The sequence below is a fragment of the Danio aesculapii genome, chromosome 22 (assembly GCF_903798145.1).
Source record: "Danio aesculapii chromosome 22, fDanAes4.1, whole genome shotgun sequence".
Taxonomy (NCBI): Eukaryota; Metazoa; Chordata; class Actinopteri; order Cypriniformes; family Danionidae; genus Danio; species Danio aesculapii.
In genome coordinates this window covers 30,436,000-30,460,909 of record NC_079456.1, presented here as the reverse complement: position 1 = coordinate 30,460,909, position 24,910 = coordinate 30,436,000, and the positions used below count along the sequence as shown (strand labels likewise).

General features: G+C 37.2%; 1 protein-coding gene across 2 annotated transcripts in view; it reads right to left on the bottom strand.

The window, feature by feature from the left end:
* Positions 1 to 412: 412 nt before the first annotated feature.
* Positions 413 to 24,910, bottom strand: part of si:dkey-49n23.1 (semaphorin-3D) — a 132,891-nt gene continuing 108,393 nt past the window's right edge. For both annotated transcript variants that reach the window (XM_056447524.1, XM_056447525.1), the window contains exons 4-18: positions 21,854 to 21,916; positions 21,427 to 21,546; positions 20,995 to 21,088; positions 15,852 to 15,980; positions 14,357 to 14,499; positions 12,161 to 12,275; positions 11,946 to 12,015; positions 11,366 to 11,510; positions 10,045 to 10,267; positions 8,880 to 8,968; positions 7,233 to 7,274; positions 6,983 to 7,140; positions 3,292 to 3,356; positions 2,930 to 3,063; positions 413 to 2,222 (exon numbers count right to left, since the gene is read on the bottom strand). In XM_056447524.1, the coding sequence (XP_056303499.1) occupies positions 1,806 to 2,222; positions 2,930 to 3,063; positions 3,292 to 3,356; positions 6,983 to 7,140; positions 7,233 to 7,274; positions 8,880 to 8,968; positions 10,045 to 10,267; positions 11,366 to 11,510; positions 11,946 to 12,015; positions 12,161 to 12,275; positions 14,357 to 14,499; positions 15,852 to 15,980; positions 20,995 to 21,088; positions 21,427 to 21,546; positions 21,854 to 21,916 (2,007 nt within the window). In that variant the 3' untranslated portion in view covers positions 413 to 1,805. The remainder of the gene's footprint in view (positions 2,223 to 2,929; positions 3,064 to 3,291; positions 3,357 to 6,982; positions 7,141 to 7,232; positions 7,275 to 8,879; positions 8,969 to 10,044; positions 10,268 to 11,365; positions 11,511 to 11,945; positions 12,016 to 12,160; positions 12,276 to 14,356; positions 14,500 to 15,851; positions 15,981 to 20,994; positions 21,089 to 21,426; positions 21,547 to 21,853; positions 21,917 to 24,910) is intronic.

The following is a 24,910-nucleotide window of genomic DNA, read 5'->3' as shown; positions in this document are numbered from 1 at the left end:
CAGGAACAGAAGATTCACAAATTCAACAAATTTGCAGTGACGGCATGTTGCTGTGTTGTTGATACGCATCAAAATCTCTGAGGAATATTTCCAGCACCCTGTTCAATCAACACTGAATCTGGCTGTTCAACTGAATTAACCCATCCAGCATGAACCCATTTCAGATTCATCATGAGCCAATGACAACTTCCCCTCAGATGTGGTGAAGAACAAAGGCATGACGATTCTGGAAATCATTTTCATGATCAGTGAAGAGAATGAAATAAAACAAACCTTTGATGGAGGCAATTTTCTACTTACCATTCCCAGATGCTCGACACACGAATGCATTTCACACGTACAGTACACACAAAGGACAAGCCCTTGTTGTAGAGCTTTTGTTTTTTTTAGAAACTGACATGAAAAGAAGCCATAAAACAAACACAATATTTACTCAGGGATATTCTCAGGAAAGAGCAGAAGAGATTGTTCTTGAAGAGGAAGGAAACATATGAAGGGCACATCCTGGGCAAACTTCCTCTGAACGCACTGAGGCACCTGCTGTTGTCTGAACAACCTTCAGGTTTATACATTTGACCATATCAAGAGTCCAAAAATTATAGCAATATACAGTGACATATATATCTGGGGAATATTTAACCCATATTGACATCTGATATATGGGAATATATGCAAATTACATGACATACAAGTCCAAATTAGTATTTTGCATATATAAACATGTCATATATGCAACAAATATTTCAAAATATATAGCAAAAATGTCAGTTTACGCACACAATATAGTCATTCATTAATTTTCTTTGGTTTAATCCCCTATTAATTAAGGATCACCACAGCAGAATGAACCATCAACTATTCCAGCATTTGTTTTACACAGCGAATATCCTTCCAGCGGCAACCTCAGTACTGGGAAACACCCATACACACGTTCATACACTACGGCCAATTAAGTTTGTTCAATTCACCTATAGCGCATGTGTTTGGACTGTGGAGGAAACCAGGTGTCCTGGCATTTTATCCTACCCATCAGACACTGTATTTGAATGGTTCTGGGGTTAGGGATTAGATAGGTTAGGGTGATTTTACAGCTTCATATCACACTACTCCACATTAAAATTTACTAGCAAAATCTGATGGGTAGCATCATCAAAATGTGATACCTACATTTTGAATGGGAGGTAGGACAATCTGACAAGGTAGGACAAATGGACAGAACACGGGAGCACCTGGAGGAAACCCATGCAAACATGTGGAAAACATGCAAACTCACAGAAATGCTAACTGGCCCAGCCGGGATTTGAACCAGCAACTTTCTTGTTGTGAGGCAACAGTGCTAACTACTGAGCCACCCTGCCACCCCACACACTATATATAAATATGACGTCACATATGTAATTTGTATATATTTCCATGGATCAGATTTCTTTATGGCCATCGACATCAGTTTCTTTGCGCTACAATTAGCTTAGGGCAGCGCGTTAGCTTGTCTATTTCAGAATTAGCTTTTGAACAATATCTAGCATTTAGCTTAGGCGTTTGTCTTTCATAAATGTTAACAAACAATATAAACAGAGTGAAAATAACGTAAAATGTGCAAATTCAGTTGCACACCGGCAGGCTTTTTGATTATACTTGTGTTAAAGCTACATGCTAACACTAGCACAAGCTACATAATATTTTGTTTTAAAAGAATAATATAGTTCTCGTGTACTGTGGCCCTCAGTTGCGTTGTTGTGCTAGCAGTAGCTGGTAGCCATTTCGCTGCAATGTGCTAATTTGTCCAAATAAAAGTCACACATTTGTCACTCAAAGTCCGCAGTTTCACCTCCATCTAGAGGCTCGTTGGGTGGATTCTGCCGCCGCACTCTGGCTTTACGGTTTTCAGACACCTGTTTCCACTTTAGCGTGCGATGCTTGTGCTGTCGCCGTTTCTCGCGATACCAAAGATGCTCACAGTACTCGTCGGCCATTAGCCCGCCAACTCCCATTAAGTGTAGTTCCTTGTAGCTCCGCAGTGAGGCTGCATGATTTCCGGGATGGTTGTTCTGGGCTCTTGACATTTGGTTCTGTGGGATGACGTGAAGCTCATAGCGACCTAGCGTACGGGAGAAGGAGTGCTCGAAGGCCATGCAGAGGTACAGGCCAGCATTAGAGGAGGTTATCTGTTGGAGGAGGAGACCTCGCTGCATGTGGAGAAGGTTTTCTTCACCAGGAACCAACTGAGGGATAGAAAAAGGATGTTGTTGTTCCAAACCCATAAGAAATATAGTAATCATCAAAACAAAAATTAAGATATTTTTAACTGTATCTGAGAAATTTCTGTCCTGTCATACACTGTAAAAAATGATTTGTTGGATTTACAACATTTTTATGTTAGTGGTTGCAAACAATTAAGATGGGATGAATTTAAACCATTGAATTAAATTTAGCTCAACTTACTGTAATATGCAGAGTTGGGTGTAACATGTTCCACAGTATCGTGTTCTAGTTACATTTTAACGTGTTCTAATTATGCCGTAATTTAACGAACTACATTTTAATTTTGTGTAACTTGATTACAGTTACTGAAGTTGCGCTACTTATGTTAAAAATATAGTTTTTAGAAAAAAAAAATGCTTTTTTTTGCAGTGAAATCCATAAAGGCACTTGTGTTCACCCAAAACTCTCAAGCTTTGAACTGAACTTTGATGAGATAATAATTAGAGTTTTAGATAAATAGACTGTCAAGAGACTGTCTCTGAATCTCTAAAATCTTTAAAATATTATGAAAACTATCTTCATTTGTGTTCCAAAGATGGATTTGGAATGGCATGAGGGTAAGTAATTGATGATTAATTTTCATTGTTTGGGTAAACTAAACCTTTCAGTGTAAATATACATGTATTGACTCTGATTCAATATTCAATTAAAGAGTATGTCGACAGACCTCTCTGCTGTTTTGACTGTGATTTGGCTGAAATATCCACTTGATGGTGGCTTGTGGTGAATTTGAGACGCATTCCAGGAAAGTTGAGTTTGTCTCCACACCGTAAACCGTCTTCAGTTCAGCATTCTCAGAGCCTACAGACAGCAATGAACACTTTTAGCTTCCTACAATACTGCATTTATTGTATATTTTCTTTTAAAACTATTTATTCACAGTAAGACCTAGAACATGCATCCCATATTAACTGGTGTTGTATGTCAATATCCATTTTGTACACTAGATAGAGTAGCCTCCACTTTATTCGAGGACTGGGCAAGCTCATATACAACATGAAGATGAAACGTTGTAAAGTGATTCATTACCGTCTCTCATGTCCTGACATTGGCTCCAAGGATCTCCATACCTCACATCCTGTCTCCGGGCGCGCCTGTGGACCATAAGAGGATGTTACCCACCCTCACAACCACCATTTGACAGGTTTGATGATTGGTTTTCAATATTGTCTTCAGAAATTATTAAAAGGGGTCAGGGTCAAGATGTGGTTTCTGCTATATTTCACAGTATGTGCACTTTTATGCATGCTACATGAGTAAAAGGGATACAGTATCACCCAAAAAAATAAATCCTGTCTTCATTTATTCACCCTTAAGTGGTTCCTGCTGTACACAAATTTTGAAGAATGTTGAAAAACAATTGATTTCTATGTTTTTTTTTACTACTATGGATGTAAAATGGCCTATTTTTATTATCACATGCTCAAACTTACAAAATTTGATACAAAATTTGCTTAAAATAGGTTGATGGAAACATAATTTAAGAGAATTTCCAAAATTCTCTTAAAGCTTAAGAAACTTTCATTATTGATATGTTTAAAAGCAATGTTCCCCAAAGAAAGATGAGAAGACATTTGGATATTTCACCTATAACAGCATATACCATAATTAAAAGATTCACGGAATCTAGAGAACTTTCAGTGCATTAAACACGGTGCAAGCCTAAGCTGAACAACCGTGATCTCTGATCCCTCAGGTGGCACTGCATCAAGAATCGTCATTCATCTACTGTATAAGCGATATCACCACATGGCAGTGTTAATTTTGGTGACGAAAACTTTTAGTCATAATTTTTGTGATGAACAAATTTCTACTGACAAAAACTAGACGAAAACTAAATTAAAGTGAAGTGCTGATGATGACAACTATAATAAAAATACACTGACACTTTCGTTGACTAATAAAAACAAGACGAGAATATGATTGAGGGATGTTTTTTGGAAAATATCCAATCAGAATTAACACACGCACACACAGATTTAAAAACTGATCCACAGTAGACGTGGGATGTGATTACATCATCATCCATAGGGGTGTCTGTCTGATTAAACTATGCGAGATAAAAAGAAGAGAAGCTGATAAAAACAACTTTCACGTTACTTCACAGTAAACAATTTTTTTTTTTTTTTACCAGAGTGTGCACTTTTGCTTAACTTAAATGGTGTAGCCTCTCGCTGACCTTTAGAGAATTGACTCCGTTAGATTGTACATTAAACATCATTACATCAGTAACATGGTATACATTTTCGTGAGGAGTTTCATTTTAGCTGCAGCTACAGTTTAGCTGGCCTAATCTAACTCGCGCTAGGTTCACATGTGCTGTCGGCATGTTATTTACAGTGTACCTCTGCCTCAAAAAAAAAAAACTGCTTCATTCAGTATGTCATTTTGCGATGTTGTTATTTCTTTATGTAAGGATGTAATGATGTTGTAGTGCTCTCTTTGCTTATCAGGGAGTCGTGGCCTAATTAAACTGTCTTGAAGTGAAAATAAAGGGTTTGCTAAATAATTGCAAAGTCCTACATTTTCAGTAGTCTACTGTTCTTGCCGATACATAATTTTACATATTACTTATGATATAAATAAACAATGCATATCTATTTTTTGGTCTTCAATGGAAAAGCTATATTTCTTATTTTAATGAGACTGTTTTATTTCATTTTAAGTTAGAATATTTTGTATATATAAAACAATATTTAATTAAATTACACTTAAATTAAGCCAAATTAATTTTTCTAGAGTATATTTAGTCGACTAAAATCTTATGAAATTTATTCGACTAAAACTAGACTAAAACTAAAATGATTAAGAACACTACAATATGACTAAAACTAAATTGAATTTTTGTCAGAAGACTAAGACTACAACTAGATCAAAATTTGCTCTCAAAATTAACACTGCCACATGGGCTCGTAACTACCTTCGCAAACCTTTGTCAAGTACTACAATAATAGTTACATCCACAAATCCCAGTTAAAACTGTACTGTGTCAAAAGGAAGCCCTATGTTAACAGTGTCCAGAAGCACTGTTGACTTCTTTAGGCTCTTAGGCTATCTAGATTAATCTAGATTAAAATGGCTCATTTGAATTCTGCCGAATGCATTCAGAATATGTGTGCTACCCAAATAATGACTAAATATAAGTCTTTGAGAACGGGTTTCTTAAGCCAGGTGGCGTATTAGACCAGGGTCTCATCTCCTGTTTCCAAAATGCCTCACAAACTGCTTGAGAAACTGTTTTACTATGATAATTGGTGATGAAAATTAATTGTGTTTAATCAGAGATGTACTTGTGTTTACTAACTGTTTATTCAGTTAAACATGAATTTTGAACCGTAGGCCTACATAAGCTCGATCAGCGATTACCTTAATCCGACTAAAGTCATAACTGAACTAAACAAAAATGGAATTAAGACGTGGAGTATGCATATATTAGGGGCATTATTGAAATAAACACCACAATCAAACTATTACCGTCATGTAGGACTTTGCCATATTTTCCGACAAGATCCACACATGCGGCTGTCAGTAAAGGACCACACATACACACATTGCGAAATGCGGAAGTTTTTTCTTTCCATTCGGAGTTCGTTATTAAATTCCATAACACTCTCACCAGTCCTTACTCTTTATTTGTGTCTAATACCCTAGTTTGTCATGGGGGCATGAATAAAATGTTCATGAGTGAATGTGAAACTACCAAACTGCAGTTAAAGTCACCCAAAATTACAGGAAACTCATACATGAAAGCACTTCACGTAAACACTTTAAATATATTATTGTCTATTAAGGCAAATAACTAGATTACAGATGTCCATGTAAGCGTAGTCAGTAGTGTCTTCAAAGTAAGTGAAAGATCCAGAAGGGAATCCTGCTGATTTGATTCAGAAGGGCACTTTTTTTGTCAGACGGCTCACCAGTTTGACTATTATTCACCATCATTCCTTTTTAAAAGGTCCATTTTTTTACTCGAACGCATAAACTCTACAGGTGCCTGATAGTTAGATGTGTAGGTAACATTAATCAGATTTACTCTAGTGAACTGCATCCATATTAGCATGTCACATTTGATGTGGTAATTTCACAGTAGGAATACACACACTCTACACACACTCTACAGAATACACCCTCTACAGTGCAATTCGGCCAGGTATACATCTGCACTAAAATATCAAGGTGAAAGTCATCATAGCTTGCGTAGAAAAGACCCAGCTTCCAACCCAACTTTGAGAATAGATTAACGGCAATATGTTTTTTAATCGCCCGATAAGAGTCTCGTGTCACTGCAGCATGTTAACGCCGATAACGGCCCACCACTAACAACAATACTTAGTTATGTCTACAAATCCCAGTTAAAACTGTACTGTGTCAAAAGGAAGCCCAATGTTAACAGTGTCCAGAAGCACCGTCAACTTCTCTGGACTCTGAGGCATCTGGGATGAACCATCACACAGTGGAAACGTGTACTGTGGTCAGATGAATCACAATTTCAGGTATTTTTTGGGGAGAAATGGACGCCGTGTGTTCTGGACCAAAGAAGAAAAGATCCAGTTTCCAGCAACAAGTAAAGTAAATTTGTATTTTAAGATGTCTTTAAGATCAGGTTAGTAATTAAACAGTTAACGTAACTATTATTAAAAGTATATAAAATCTGCACGTGCAACTGGACTAAAATAAAGTGTTACCAAAAATGTATTTAATGCATGACTAGAAAAAGTACCTTTTGTTGCTGGGGAAGTAGTTAGTACATGAGGAGCCGTCCCAAGCGCAGTACGGATCTCGAGCTAAACAGCAGTCAACACACGCTTTACCATACTGTTCACATCTCTGAACGGGAAGCTGGACGACATTCTCATCACTGCTTATGAACAGCACTTGCTAAAGAAGAACAAAGTAAGTATACAAGTCAAAAACATGGCGTTTGTAATGTATTTAAAGCAAATGACCACCCACCAAACTCATCTACTTACCCTCTTGGTGGACAGCTCCATGCTTAATATTGGGGTCTGAGTCTATGAGATGAAAAATGAGAGAAGGAAAAATGTGTCAACGTGTGAAATGAATGAACTCCCAAACAAAGTGGGAGAAGATATGCATTGCTGGCGATGAATAAGAGCAGCTCATCACAACAGGCCCCAATGAATGTTTTAAAGTGTTCTGCTCCATTGGTTCATTTCTCCTTCATATACTGCAGCAAATGAGGCATGACTCCTGAAACCACTTTCTTTCAGCAAATGACTTCTGGGCAATGCCTGCTGAAATATGTCTCCTGATAGGCTTGATTGACTCATGCTGCTCTGATATACACATAATTATGTTTTCAGTGCAGTTTTAATCACTTGACTTGATAGTCATAATGCACAATTATGTTTATGTCCTTAGGTTAAAAACCTATTTGATATGAAGCGATTACCGTGTGGTGTTCAGTTGGTAACAAGCTTAGTAAAATGCTGGTCTGTTTGTTGCACTTTGAAAATACTGTAGCATGTGTAGTCATTTTGTGGTCTACACTATCTAACAAATGTAACAGCACAAATGTCTTGATACCTCAGCCTGTTGATGTTGCCATCCACTCTGCAAATCTCTCACATGCCCCCATACTGAATGTAACCCCAAACCATGATTTTTCCCTCACCAAACTTGACTGATTTCTTTGAGAACTTTGAGTCCATGTGGGTTCCAATAGGTCTTCTGCAGTATTTGTGATGACTGAGATGCAGTTCAACTAGAAGTCAAATTATTATTTGTTGCTCTTACAACTGGGCTCGATGACAAGACTTTTGTCAGATAGTGTATGTAGTCATTTTGAAATGAAACCACTCATTAGTGTGATTTCTTTGAAAATTAAGTGTTATATATATTATGTGAAAGCTAAATAAATAAGCTTTCTATTGATGTATACTTTGTTAGGGTATGAAAATATTCGGCCGAGCTACAACTATTAGAAGATCTGTAATCTGAGAGTTCAAATAAATCTAAATACTGAGAAATTGCATTTAAACTTTACCAAACAATTTATTTTGATATATTTATAGTAGGTAAGTTACAAAATATCTTGATGGAACATAATTTTTACCTAATATCCTAATGATTTTTGGCATAAAAGAAAAATCTATAGTTGACCTATAAAGTGTTTTTTGGCTATTATGGTTTTGTGGTCTAGGCTCACATATTTCTATACAAATAGATGCTAAATGCTATTGAAAACTCTCCATTCTTCTATGTAACGTTGTCTTGGAATCTCATGTTACTGCATCCATATCTATTTGCTTATATTTCCTGCATCCTCCAGCAAACCTGACACATTCCTCAGTCTCAAGTTTGTGACAAATGAGATCATCTTTTTGTTTGCAAAAAACAATATTCTTGGTGTAACATTGTCTCCACTATATGCATGGTGTAGCATTGCCTCTCCTGCCCCTGGGTTTGGTCACTTGAGCAGACAGCCATGGGAAATCTGAGAGCAATCTGGTTTTCTTCTTTAGGAGGTATTTTTGTTTGGGAAGTGCTTGACATGAAAACAACAACCAATAAGAGCCTAGGGTCAGAGGTCATGAGGGAGTCCAGCAGATGGAAAGACAGACCAGAAAGAAGAAACTGAGATTCTGTTGAATTACCTTGAAGACGACTAACTCCTCTAGTATGATTTCCTCAATTTCCCAGTTCTCTTTAGGTACGGAGACCACCTTAAGTACTCTGCCATCATCTGGAGACACAGACCAGTTTACAATGTGAGATTGCATTAAATAAAATCACAAACTGACAGAGAGACAGATAAATGGAATGAAGCAAAATGGATGGATGGACGGACAGACAGACAGACAGACAGACAGACAGACAGACAGACAGACAGACAGACAGACAGACAGACAGACAGACAGACAGACAGACAGACAGACAGACACAGATAGATAAATAGACAAATAGACAGACAGACACAGATAGATAGACAGACAGACAGACAGACAGACAGACAGACAGACAGACAGACAGATAGATAGATAGATAGATAGATAGATAGATAGATAGATAGATAGATAGATAGATAGATAGATAGATAGATAGATAGAATGATAGACAGACTCAGATAGATAGATAGATAGATAGATAGATAGATAGATAGATAGATAGATAGATAGATAGATAGATAGATAGATAGATAGATAGATAGATAGATAGATAGATATCTAAAATGACATACAAACAGACACAGTAGATACTATAGGCAGATGTTCACATTAAAATTTAACCTGAGCCATCAATTTCCCATCTGTAAATATATCCCATTATGCACTCTAACGTAGTTACCATGGTGAGTGAGCACTGACTTTTGGCATCTACATTTATCCAGCACCCTGAGGGCTGACAGCTGTTACACTGTTCTCCTCCTATACACAGTGAAATAGAGAGCCTGCTCTTTGTACATACAGGTTAAGCATATTTGTCCTGAACCGAGCATCTGCTCACCCTAAATGATTCACTTAGACGTGGCAGTGTTTTATGTATACACCCAGAAGTCCAGGAGGACAAATGTTAGACAGGAAAAGAAACATTGTCTCCTCCGATTATTAAGGTGATCCCAGGCAACAGAACCACTGACCAGCGTGGGAACAGAGGTCGTGTTTAATGGTGTTTACTACATCTGGTAGCTTATGTAGTAGAGTTCCTTATTTGCACCTTAACCATAGGTCTTAAGCTTATATAATAGGCAGCAACAGGACTAGTTATCACACTTATTAATAGATTTAAGGATTCAGTTCATTGGGCCACTTTCCAACATACCTGTGCCAAGGTGCAGAACATCATATTGGCCATCCTCCGCATCTACCCTGTCAACCACAAGCTTCTTCAGCCTGTATGGGGTGTTGATACGAGTGAAGACGGGACGTCTGTGAATGGGCACCACTGGCTCCCACATCAGCTGATGGGCCCTCATGAAGCTTACAACATCGTCTGGGAAATCACGAGTGGACTTGTGCAAAGCATCGTAGGTCTCGCTCGGACACTGATGGGATACAGGACAGCAAGTTAAGCTCATATTTTAAAACCCTTTTGGGACTGGATTTGGGGTAACAGTCCCAGACTAAGGTAAAAATAGTCAAAACAGTTGTGCAGATGTGGATTTTGGCCACTGTTTGAGATCCTTGTTCATAATTCATGTTTGTCCATATTGAGAAATGTCATTTCAATGGAATCGCCTGCTTTTTTCAACAATTCTGTTTACCCACTGAATAAAGTCTATCTATGACTCCAAAGTGAGGTATGTTATAAAAATTAATTAGAAACTTACATGACAAAGTTGTCACCAACCTTGCCTGTGTTAAATTAAGTTAAATATTTGAATCCCCATGTAGAGGCGAAACCTTTTTGAGCAATTCTCTAACATAGCATGGTTGTGTTTCAGGTGTCCTGCGTTCTCATATCTCAGTTCCACACTTTCTCTCTTCCCCACTTTTCTTCTTGTCCTATCTATTAAGTCCTGCCTCAGCAAAGGCAGAAACAACTGTATTTTTACATTCATCATAGTATAAAAGCCAAAATAGTAACCTTTACTTAATATGTACCAAGACAGTGCATGCTGTATATACGAAATCAGCACAAGCACATCCATTTTAATAAATGTGAGGATGTTTAAAGTATGATCTACTTAATTAACCTAAAGTAAACTAAACCCCATCATTTGAAATGGTCCAGCTGTCTACTCAAATTTAGGTCAACTCTGTAGTCGGGACTTTGAAAACTAATGGAGCAGAAACCACAGCATTTAGGATTGACTTCTGGAGACCTTGCCAATAAAAGTCCACGCTCCAACCACTTCACCAACCGCTCTGATGCGTGACCCCCAATGAGTGCCTGACGACACTTTTACAACCCCCTTGAGGCAGTGCAGCTAGTAAGGAGAGTGACTTTCTGCATCATTTTCCTTACTCGTCTGCAATTCCAGAATCAACAGTAGGTCTCAAAACTGGCTTGCACTTTAAAAGGTTCGATTCAACCCCAAATTGTTCAAATTGCCAAAATAAGGCATATAGGAACATCCTTACATTTGACAAAGCATCTTCTTTACTCTACAAAGCATAATTCCTCCCTGTTGAGAACTCACCGTTCCGGGCCGTGGATAAGGGATTTTTCCCTTGTACTCCATCCAGCGATAATCAGGACTCTCCTTATGCGCAAAGGGTCCGTTGAATGCAGCTCGGATGGAAGCCATGGAATAGACACAAACAGCCGAACCCCTGAAGACAGAGCTTTTGAAAAGGAAACGAGTATTAGTCTGCTGCCAGGTTAGAATAACAGAGCTCCTTTCACAGTGACCTTTCACCCCGCCGTATGGCCTCAAGCTATCTATTCCTCGGGTGGGAGCACAGAGACAGACTGTTCTACATGGATCGGACAGGGAGGACACCATCCTGTGACTAGACTGTTGATTTTAGGGGCGTTCTGATATTGATGTAAGTTCACAAGATAAACTGAGGTAATTAGATTAAGTCTTTTGGAATGATCAAGGGAGGTTTGAGAACCTTAAGGGGTTTATAAAGTATGACCGATTGATTTATTTGGATGGAGCCAATGATAATGTGGTAAACAAATATAACACTGACAGGAATGTGGTTATCAAAAATCAAGAGGATTATGGGGTGGTGCCTTGAAGAATGATTCATGATTGAACTGATTGAACTTACCTGGAGGTAGAGAAGACTCCGTAGATGACTGGATTCTGTGGATCTTTGGTCTCCAAGAGAAATATGTCCTCTAAAAATAAACAATGAGCAAAAAGCACCAGGAATGTCAAATAAAACTATAAATAGGATTAATTTTGTGAGTTCTTGTTGACTTTACCAGATCATTCACCCTCTAAGTAGGTTGACTGAAGTGTTATTAGAGTGTGTAAACATACCCAGCTCGTCAAAGTGTGTGTCCATGCCCCCGGGTCCTGGAACTGTGCACACAAGTCTGGCCTTCAAGAAGGTGCTCCAGCGGTTAATCAAGCTTCGTTTTCCACCAATGTCATTCTGATGAAGATCAAGAACAGGACATATGTGTAGTTGATTAATGGTCAGTAGAAAAACACATTTTCTTTTTATGGAATTTTTTCATCAATTCTTTCACAGTATTAAAAAATACTTTCTGCTAAACTGTACTTGGGCAACACTATGGCTCAGTGGTTAGCACTGTCGCCTCACAGCAGAAAGGTTGCTGGGTCAGGCCCCGGCTGGGTCAGTTGGCATTTCTTTGTGGAGTTTGCATGTTCTCCCTGTGTTGGTGTGGGTTTCCCCCCTCAGTCCAAAGACATGCGCTATAGGTGAATTGAATAAAACTAAATTGGCCATGTATGTGTGTGAATGACTGTGCATGGATGTTTCCCAGTACTGAGTTGCAGCGGGAAGGGCATCCGTAATGTAAAACACATGTTGGATAAGTTGGCTGTTCTTTCCGCTGAGGCGACCCCTGATCAATAAAGGCACTAAGCCGAAGGAAAATGAATGATTGAATGAACTGTTCTGTAAAATGTCCTATGGTGTGACATAGCAAATATTAAGAAAAAAACAAACTTAAAAGTATACAAATAGCATGAGAGCCATTTATCTTCATTGATGGAGACTTATGTTCATGTAGTGCTATTGATTTTATTTGAATTGTGATTAATATCTTTCCTCCATGACTTGTTGGACATTTTAAGTAAATAGGGGTGTCACAGCAAAGGACAAGAAAACGTAAAAGTTCTAAAACAAAATTTAACAGGTGCACGTCATGGGTTTCTCAGGGTGTTTCAGTCACATAATCTTGAATTAGATCCTTCAACTAACTAAAGTTAGGTTAGTTTACTAATTAAAGAAATTGGCTCATTTAATTAAAGTGCCACATTAGACTTAGAGGACATGGTTTTCTGTGATAACATGTATTTCTATGTTTTTAGAAATGTATGAAAAAAATGAATGTCGTTTACTAAAATAACCACTTGTAAAATTAGGCCAGAGGTATTTATTAATGATTTTAAAATGGTTAATTTATAAGAGTTGTAATTTACTGAACAATAATTGAGACAGTCACGCCATATGGCAGTTTTTATAGGAGTTCCATGGAAGACAATGAAATGTTTAGGTATTTACTGCATTTTAAATGAGGACAATACAAATGTTTTGTGAAAATGCAACGTCGTGTCACCAACCCATATAAAGTATGGGATACACTACCAGAACCCATTTTAAAACCCTACATATCATATCTTAAATAACTGGTGAATGCCTCTGAGTTTCATCATCTAGCATTAACTCATTTTGACAACATAGGCTCATTCTGAAAACGTAGCCCTATATACATTTAAGGAGATTGCGAATTATGTAGTTGGAGCTATGTATGGCTGCATTTCATCTTTAACACGAACGTTACGGGCTGGTATGATGCTGTTCCTTTTCTCGCTTGCATGTGGATGGCTTTTCCACTGTTATTAGCTGTCACGTAGCTTGTACGTCGGCGGACTTGAGATACAGAGCAGAGTTGATCGCGACGCTGGTCAATAGGTGCTTTTTAAAATACTATTGTTTGAGTTTAGGCCAGGGGGTTGGTTGGTCATTCAGTCAGTCAGTTAGTCAACAGTGGCCTCTTGTGGATTTACGTGAGAACTGCAGGCGCAAAAGGCACTCGCGAGACTCAAAAAGCATACACAGCGGCCTCTGGCGGATTCGCAAAAACAAAAACTGCAATAAACGTAGGTCCTTGGACATATTTTGGTCTCTTCAGAAATGTATATAGGGGTACATAATCAGAATGAGCCTGGGTTGCTTTTAGACCAGCAAAAATCATGTAATGTATTCCAGACTGTGCTCTGGTATGAAAAGCCTGAGATGAAAACTTGGTTTGCTAGATTTGTCACGAGATTAGTGTTTACTTACTCTCAAACAAACCCTTCATTCATTCATTATGAGATACACGATGCTGCTACAGTACTACCGTGCAACAGATGACACCGAGGCTTCCACGTCCATTCATTAATGTCTACAAAAGACTCATTGATTCTGCATACCAAACAAAGGTCTTTTGGATCCATTTCATGTTTTTATTGGCTCATTACGACGCTGGACTTGGCGCTCACCTTGCAGACACGAGCCACTCGGCTGTAGATACGCTTGTCGAGCTGGTTCGACTCTACGGCGGTCTCTTTAAAGAAGAAGTATACTTTGTCATCGTCTAAGCTGTGTGTGTCAGGGATGGAATATGATCCCACAAACTCTGGCTCTGTGAAGAGAAGCTGGTATTAGTGAGGGTTGGAGGAAGTCACAGAAGTTAATTAGGCAGTACCAGTGACCCCAAAACAGAGATTACCAAACTTCCAGACCATGCACCTACTTATCTGCTGCCAAAATGTTCCAGACCAGTAATCTTTGTGTTGCACTTCATTAAAAATCGCAACACAAGACACATTTTTAATATACTAAGACAAATTACTCGTGTGAACAACATAATAATCACACAACTGTGATTATAGCAGATGTTTTATTTGGACAGCTTGAAAGAATTTTAATTTCAGTTACTATTTTAGTGTCAGCCAGAAATAAAGTATCTTTCTAGTTGGTTCTAATAATGCTAGTGAGGTGAATGTTAGCTTACAAGCTAATATGTGTGCTAACCAGTGCTTAATTTGTAAATTGCGAGGTCCTGGAACAGATCGGGGTAACTGATCCAGCATGTTACCAGAGGAGGGAGAGGTAGCTGACGAAAGTAAAGTGGGGGTTGAGGGTGTTGCTGTCAGTTTAAGCCTTGGTGCTAACCATAGTGGCAGCATCTTGGTCACACACTTTCATGATAACACTGAAATGAATGGCAATCCAGAGCAATATCTGCCTGTATTGTATCTTATATTACATTTTCTTGCTTCCTTGTTAACTTCCCAGGTAGCAAAGAATTTTGGGCCAGATTGGCCATAAAGCTGGTACAGCAGGCATTCATCCGGCACTGGCATACAGCATGTGGGCCAAACATAGCCTGGATTTGGCAGAGGTGGCACAGTATTTAAGGCAGCACACAATACTTGGGCCAGATATCAAATGTAGTATTTTGGCCCAAATGCTAATAATGGATATGTAGGCCATATAAGTTTGGTCTATCTTGACCCACATTTCAAATGCATTTTTATTATTTTTGAATAAAGGAAAAAAAATTCTACCAATTAGGTCACTTTGAGAAAAAGCATGCCCATAGCGCACTTAAAGGGCAGTGCTTCAGGGGTTTATCAATTTCGTGGCAGTCGTGACACACCAACATATCTGACCCAGTTAAGGCCCAGTTATGGGTTATTAACTTGGCTAAGACTTGGCCCAAATATGGTCCATTGTTAGCCCTTGTCTGAAAGCCAGACTTGGTCCAGTCATGTACTGTAATTCACCAGGTCATGTTAGCCAAGCAAAAGCTGGTTGTGTGGGTCAAAGCTGGGCCAGACATATTTTGCTATGTAGGTTGTGATAAACAATGTTGTGATATCAACAATTTATTTGGTGATTCAAATTTATTAGCAATGTGACAGTTTCACCCAAGCCATATTGTTTTTGCACACATAATGAACAGAGCGAACTTTGTAATCCACTTCTCACCATTTAGCCAGTGGTCCTGGTAAGCTTCAGTGCGGATATAGTGTTGATTGCTGCTATGCACAGATGTGCGAAAAATGGCAGCGTTTGTTCCCATGAAGTCTACGGCTGTCCCAGCGTACAGCTCTCCATCTAAAATGAGTATATCAACAAAATCACATACAGAATGTCTTAACATGACAAATGATTTTCCAAGAAACAGTGCTCATTTTTAATGAATCTACCCTCTGACTCCAGATACACTGTCAAACTACTCAGTACAGCAGCTTGTGTGAAAAGGAAATTTCGATTATTTGAAAGGCATCATTAAATGGTCAAAAAGGTCTCCAGTTGCAGTAATAGTCTTTAATTAGGTAGCATATGTTTTATGCATTATGGGGCTTCTGGGGTGCTTTAAAAAAGTTTATATAATATACGTATATTTTGCAGCTGGGTTTCATTTCCTGACCACACTCTAACAGAAACTGTGCATTTGTTTTGTGAAATTACTACACAGTAACTGCCTAGTAAAGACTAATATGATTGACACACTTGTGTACTAGGGGAATTTCTATATTTCCCAATAAACACTAACATCTGGTCAGGGGTTATATGGATTCATTTATCAATGACATATATAGTAGAATGTCTAACAAATGGCTCTTTTTATCCATGTTTCCTCAGTATTTTTATCTTACAAGGGCTGCAGGGGTGGCCAAGTTTACTTTTACCCTGCTGAAAAAAACAGGTTAAACCAGCCTAGGCTGGTTGGCTGGTTTTAGCTGGTCAACCAGGCTGGTTTTTGAGAGGTTTTGACCACTTTCAGGCTGGTTTCCAGCCATTTTCAGCCTGGTCTTAGCTGGTCAGGCTGGAAGATGTCCAGCTAAAACCAGCTTGACCAGTCTAGGCAGGCTGGGAGCCCAACCAAATTCAGCTGTGTCCAGCCTAAACCAGGCTGGAAATGGTTGTAAACCAGCCTGGAAATGGCCAAAACCCCTCTAAAACCAGGCTGGTCGACCAGCTAAAACCAGCCAACCAGCTTAGGCTGGTTTAAGCTGTTTTTTTTTTCAGTAGGGCATAGAGCAACCCTAACCAAACACACCCTAATCAAGCTTATGCAGCTATAAAGTGTCTCAAAATGACCGGTAGTCATTCATTTTCAATGTAAAGCCTGGGACACTCCAAGCCAACTGCTTTTTTTTAACACAGCAAATGGATGACAGTTGACTGAATCTAGAACATGCATTTTTCACCTGTATCTGCATTCTGTATTGTCATTCTACAAAAGGAAACTAATGTCTGATAATCTGATAATCTATATTTATAATATAAAAATCAATATAATTAGCAAATATTTGAGAAATCCCACAAAATGACATCTAGCTTCTTTGTGTTCCCCCTTGATCTGAGTTATTTGCTTGTTTTTTTCTCTTGTACAGGGGTGTCCAACTCCAAACTCAGTCCTGGAGGGTCAGTGGCCTGCTGAGTTTAGCTCCAACTTGCCTCAACACACCTGCCAGGAAGTTTCTAGTACTGTATATCTAGAAAGAGCTTGATTGGCTGGTTCAGGTGTGTTTGATTGGGGTTGGAGCTAAACTCTCCAGGACACCGCGGCCCTCTAGAACCAAGTTTGGACACCCCTGCTCTTGTATTTTTGGTCTAATGCTCTATTTTGCTATCTGAACCATAGCTGAACAGGTAATCAGAGCGCTCTATCTTGGTGATAGCTCCAATGACGGTACTATATGCTGAATTCGCAAACTGAATCCTGATATGAGCTAAATGAGAGCACAGTCCTGTATACTTTGACTTTGACCATATTAGTTTGCAAGCAAATGGGAGAAGGGTTGATTATTGCTGTGGCAGGTTTTTTTCCAATAATCTACACAACAGTTTGATCCTCCATAGTGATGTCAATTTGGTAAGAAGATCTGCAACACTATTTATAGTCAGCCGTTTTCCTACTAGAATGCTTATTTTTCAGTTGAAATGCAATTCATTGGCTCATTTACATTGCAGTGCTTTAATTACAAAACCAAAATGTTTGATAGCAGCAGTGTAAATGCACAGAAAGGGTTACAAAAAGCAATAGATAGGTGAAATTAATTTTGATAAAAATTCTGCAGGATTGTGCCTCTCCATGAATGAACCTGACCTCCACTGGACTAATGACTTGTTTTTTTAGCGATACACTGTTTAGGTTAAGTTGTAATGTAATATAATGTAATGTGTGTATTTATATAGCGCATTTATTGTGTATGGCCATACACCCAAATCGCTTTACAATCATGAGTGGGGTCTCTCCACACCACCACCAGTGTGCAGCATCCACTTGGATGATATGACAGTAACCACAGGACAATGGCATCAGTGCGCTTACCACACACAAGCTATTGGTGGAGTGGAGAGCAGGGGCGTTGCTAGACATAAAGCTCTACTCGGGCACATATATATATATATATATATATATATATATATATATATATATATATATATATATATATACAAATAAAAATATTTATTATTATATATAAATAAGTATTACTGTTGTTAAACAGTTATTATTGTAAATAAATAACAGAAATTAATCCTAAATGTAACTGGAAAACAACGTAAAGACACAACTGAAGTGATGCTAAGATCATTTAAGAAATCTTTGCATAACTAATGATTTCATTTCAATGAAATTCTATGGACAGTTCAATAGAGTACAAAAAAGATGTTTTCTAGAATTATCTGTTGTCTTAGGCTATGTTCACACTGCAAGGCTCAGTGCTCAAATCTGATTTTTTCTCAGATCTGATTTTTTTGCAAGGCTGTTCACACTGCTCTTATAAATGTGGCCAATTTCAGATTTGCAGTGTGAACAGATCATGGTCCTAAACTGACCCGCATGCGCAAAAAACATTTTGGAGAGCACAAAATGCCTAATTATGCACACAATGTGTATACGGTATGAGGTAAGCACGTTGTCAGATCATGCTTATATGATTATTACCCTTTTCACAGATAACCATGGTGTATTTCATGAACTGTAAAGGGTTGTTCTTCTACTACTAATGTGTATTTCGGCATTTGAAACCTAAAATAAGTCTCTTGTGATTGAAAACACTGATTATTTGTGATTTATGACAACCACGGTGCGTGTCGCTCTGACCACAGCCGCAGACTGAACTGTGCAGGCAGAGTTGTTTTATCTCCGTTTGCAGCATTATTTAATTTTACTTCTTTATAAACAACAGACAAGTGCAGAAGGGAGAGTTTGGGTGCTCGAGCACCTGCCCTTTTTTTCTGTCTGAGAGAAAGTTCCCCCTCCTTTGCACATGGATCCCCTATCCGCAACACCCACAACGCTCTTAGGCTTCGCAATCAACTCGTGCCTCAATCGTTAACCAGTTTAGTTAACAAGCACCAGTTTTGCCTTCAAAATCTTTTTCAAAATGAACAACTAACTTTCTGTGGTAAAGTAATCGCCCTGTGTGCCGTTCTACTGTACTGCTGAGGAGTAGATGATGTTTGCAGCACAGAATGATGACGCATGTTGCTCGAAGAATATGTAAAAGTCACATGAAATCCGACATAACCATCCACACTGTGGTCGCTTTGCATCAGATCTGTGTCTGATTTAAGACTACATATGAAAGTGGCACAAATCTGAAGTAAAAAAAACAGATTCCATGCAGTTTGGGCTGTTCACACTGTCATCAACTGAGTCACATGAGGGCAAAAAAATCTGATTCAGGCCACATTTGCCTGCTGTGTGAACGTAGCCTTAGACTTGACACATGGCAGAGAATTAGGTTTATTAGGTCTTACTTCTCTGACTCATCATCCCTCCTTTTTACTTCATACAAAAAATCTATCAGGAGGCATGCTTAGTCTAAATAAGATCACCATCATATTATTAAAACTTTGTCGACTTGAAAAACTCACTACTGTATATGCCGTCACCTACGCATAAAAGGATGTTGAGCAGGGCGCGTGAGCAGCAAGTACTTTTCGGTGTGCATGTTAACAACCGGGACTCACACCGGTTAAAGGGCAGTGCGTAAGGGTCCAGCAAAAATGGTGTGTGAGGCGCGCGGGTATGGTTCACTGCACACAGGAAGAGATGCGTCAGTTTGCTTTTTGATTAAACACATTGCTTTCACCAGCGTTGGTTTGGTTGCACATAGAGAGTAAAATCTTTATTCCAAGATTACCACTCTTAAAAACTTTGACACTTTGCATATAAAGTAAATCATATCTCAAAGCAGTAAGTTGGGTCTAGTGACGCCCCTGGTGCAGAGACAATAAGTGATACAGCTAATTCGGTGGATGGGGATGATTGGGAGGCCACGATGGGTAAGGGTCTTTGAAGGGAATGTGGCTAGAACACAAGGGTTACACTTCTACTCTTTACGAGAAGTGCCAGGGGATTTTTAATAACCACAGAGAGTCAGGACCTTGGTTTAACATCTCATCCGAAAGACGGTGCCCGTATGGACAGTATGGTGTCCCCTTCACTATACTGGGGCATTAGGACATCACACAGACCACAGGTTGAGCGCCCTCTGCTGGCCTCACTAACATCACTTCCAACAGCAACCTAGTTTTCCCGTGTGGTCTTCCATCCAGGTACTGACCAGGCTCAGTCCTGCTTAGCTTCAGTGAGTAGCCGGTCTTGGGCTGCAGGATGATATGGCAGTGGCAAATATTTTTCCAAACCTCTTCCTTAAGGACACCAATAGTATTTCAGCTCCAAAACACTTGCCTAGAAGTTTCAGGTGAGTCTGAACCTGGGCTAGGGCCTAACCTCTGCAGGACAGTGGCCTACAAGGAATGGGACTGTACTAGAAAGTTTCCGACAAGTGTGGCCCAGTTCCAAGTGGCACCCTAAGCTCTGCAGAGTCTGCACTTTTGTGGCATAATGCTGCTTAGAAAAAAAGAGTGATCATAAGCATGCTTCTAAAACACAACTTAATACATCTGACACAGTCTTAAGGACTGAATGGATATGGCATTTAAGTCCGCATGAGCACATGAAGTGTAAAATTGGGATTAGGAATATGTTGAAGTTAATCTCTGAAGATAGTGGCACTTTAGGATCAAGTTTAACCTGGTTGGATATCCCTTCAGGAGCAGGATTGGAAGCCTTAAGTTTAAAGTATTTGTTCATCAAACTTACCTGTCAGTCGGGCAGTAAAGGGTTCCTGTGGACTAAAGGGGCATTTTCCTCTACCGGACTCAGCGACATGACTGAGGAGCTGGAAGGTTGGTTTCTAGGACACCAAGACAAAGCTGTCACTCTTTTGCACCATTACCTCATAATGAGTTCAGCCCTGTGGTCAGTAACTCTCAGTGGGTGCCATAGGGTCCAACTGACCCTGTAGAGTTTAGCTTCAACCCTAATTAAACACACCAGCAAATCAAGCAAAGCCTTCCTCGAAAGATGCAGGCAAGTGTGTTAAAGCTAAACTCTGCAGGATGTTGACCCTCCAGAAGCAGGATTAAACCCTCCTGTAGGTGCTCATATATTCATAAAAACAAGTTTAAATGGTGCATGAAAGCATTTGATGCATTTCTCACTGTTTGTGGGTCTAAAAGAGAGATCACTTACCTCCAGATTATGCCCCAGGTCAATGTAAGTGCACTGTGGGTGAAACGCACCGGTTCCACATACATAGACATGCGTTTTGTTGAAAGGCTGCAGGAGTCTCACATAATTGGCACAGTCCATCTGAGAAACATGTGGTATGTGTGATTTTAAAGAGTAATGGTGGGGATGGGTGTATGCGAAGCATTTTAAATTTCATGGAAATGCACCTGATTTTTGCCTGTTATTACAAGCGGGACTGAAGTTTTGAACTTCAAACTTCTCCTCCCTTAAGACTTGAAATATTCCCCTAACTAAGTTATAAATATCATTTTTCAGCCTTTATTCTTATCTCAGTCTGTGAGAGTATGCTAATAAACAGGCATTCATGTGTGCTTGAAAGCATTTTTTGAAACCAAAGTTGTGCCCTTTTAAAGTTGTAGCTTCTTACCGATAGATTCTTTCCTGCATATTTGCACCGTTCAATGTGTTCCTGTCCAGCTGGCCAGTGAATCTAAAAATAAATAAAAGACAGTTTTCCCAAAGATCGGAAAATAATGCAGAACAAAACAACACATTATAGTTTAAAAGTTTCTATAGTACACTAAGCTGTGTTTTTCAACATTTATTTCTTTTTAAACGTACATATCCTTTTAACATTTCTGTAAAAATATGTGATTAGCTCTGTCGCTCCGTCATTATTCAACAGCCTACATGCCTCTCAAATTGTAATCATTTCCATGTGGAAATAATGTGCAGGTATTGACCCCTAATCATTAGCTGGCGAGCAGCACACTGTACATAATTATATAATTGGGGGACTCTGAACATGGCGTGCTTTACTTTTTATTAAGATCACGTATTTTTGACTGTACTGTGACCTTACATTTGAGCTAATCATTTCTTACAGGCATTGTTTGGTATTTCACCATCATAAAAGACACAATCATTTTAGAAAAAATCCAATTTAATGTTTATTTAGTGGTGATTAATGATATTTAGTGGAAAATTAAGGCCTGAATTATGCAAATGTAGGCACAAATGTCTGGACAACATATTGAAAGGAGAGTCTATCTATCTATCTATCTATCTATCTATCTATCTATCTATCTATCTATCTATCTATCTATCTATCTATCTATCTATCTATCTATCTATCTATCTATCTATCTATCTATCTATCTATCTATCTATCTATCTATCTATCTATCTATCTATCTATCTATCTATCTATCTATCTATCTATCTATCTATCTATCTATCTATCTATCTATCTATCTATCTATCTATCTATCTATCTATCTATCTATCTATCTATCTATCTATCTATCTATCTATCTATCTATCTATCTATCTATCTATCTATCTATCTATCTATCTATCTATCTATCTATCTATCTATCTATCTATCTATCTATCTATCTATCTATCTATCTATCTATCTATCTATCTATCTATCTATCTATCTATCTATCTATCTATCTATCTATCTATCTATCTATCTATCTATCTATCTATCTATCTATCTATCTATCTATCTATCTATCTATCTATCTATCTATCTATCTATCTATCTATCTATCTATCTATCTATCTATCTATCTATCTATCTATCTATCTATCTATCTATCTATCTATCTATCTATCTATCTATCTATCTATCTATCTATCTATCTATCTATCTATCTATCTATCTATCTATCTATCTATCTATCTATCTATCTATCTATCTATCTATCTATCTATCTATCTATCTATCTATCTATCTATCTATCTATCTATCTATCTATCTATCTATCTATCTATCTATCTATCTATCTATCTATCTATCTATCTATCTATCTATCTATCTATCTATCTATCTATCTATCTATCTATCTATCTATCTATCTATCTATCTATCTATCTATCTATCTATCTATCTATCTATCTATCTATCTATCTATCTATCTATTTATTTATTTATTTTATTTTTATTTTTTATTATTTTTTAATAGTCTAAACTATGTCTACAATATTTATTTTCTACTATTTTTTTTTATCATTATTTATTTTTCCTACTCATTCTAGTACTTTTTTTTAATTTATCTATTTATTTATTATATTATTTATTATATTATATTATAATATACTTATAATATTTATTTATTCATCTGCACATTAATTTACTTTAATTTAACTTTATTTTCTACTAAGTTTCATTATTACATATTTTCCTACTCGTTCTAGTACTTTATTTATCTATTTATTTATTATATTATTTTTTATATTATATTATATTATCTATTTATTTATTACCTGTTCATTTGTTTACTTTATTTTAACTTTATTTATTTTCTACTAACTTGTATTATTAGATATTTTTCCTTCTTTTCTAGTACTTTATTTATCTATTTGTTTTGTATATTATAATATTTATTATATTATATTATCTATTATATTATTTATTTTTTGTATTTATTTATCTGCACATTAATTTACTTTTATTTGAACTTCATTTATTTTCTACTAACTTTCATTAAATATTTTTCCCACTTATTCTAGTACTTTAATTATATATTTATTACATAATTTATTATATTATATTATCTGTTACATTTTTCATTTATCTGCACATTTATTTACTTTATTTTAACTTTCTTTATTTATTTATTTATTATAATTTTCAATATTGCATTTTTTCCATCTCATTCTAGTACTGTTTGGGTTTTATCCATCTGTACATTTATTTAATAGATTTTAACGTATTATTAATTTGAATCTAATTCACATTTATTTGTTTATTTGAATGAAATTTGGAATTTTTTAGTTTATACTAATTATATTAGTTTTTTATGAAGGTATGTTTTCTTTCTTACAATTTTGTGTGTGATTAATATTATTTTTTACTTCATTATTAGTTTCATTAAGTATTTTTACATTTTGTTTTTATAATTTTATACTTAACAGTTCACATTTGCTATGTAGTACATATTTTGCTCTGTGTGAGTACTGTATTGTACAAAATACTGTAGTTTACATTACCCTAACTATTCACATACATAATTAAGCTGCTGACATTTGCAATAATATAATATAATATAATATAATATAATATAATATAATATAATATAATATAATATAATATAATATAATATAATATAATATAAATGTTAATGCTACAAACAGTCAAGTGAGTGATATATATACACTGTAAAAATATCTTTTAATTAACAGGTTCCGTATTTTGTGATGTTTTCTGTTTATTTATGGTTGTGGATTTCATTATGAGAGTTTTATCTGCGCAGAGTTTTGAAGTTGAAAATTCAACTCTAATGTTTGACAAAATAAATTTTAAGAAATAATACAGAGAAAATTAGGTCTGAAAAATTAGTACTGGCAGTTTATTACCAGGTTTTTGTACCGTAATTTACAACACAAACACAGACAACGTATCACTTTAAAGCATAGGTCTCAAACTCGATTCCTGGAGGGCCGCAGCTCTGCACAGTTTCGCTCCAACCCTTAT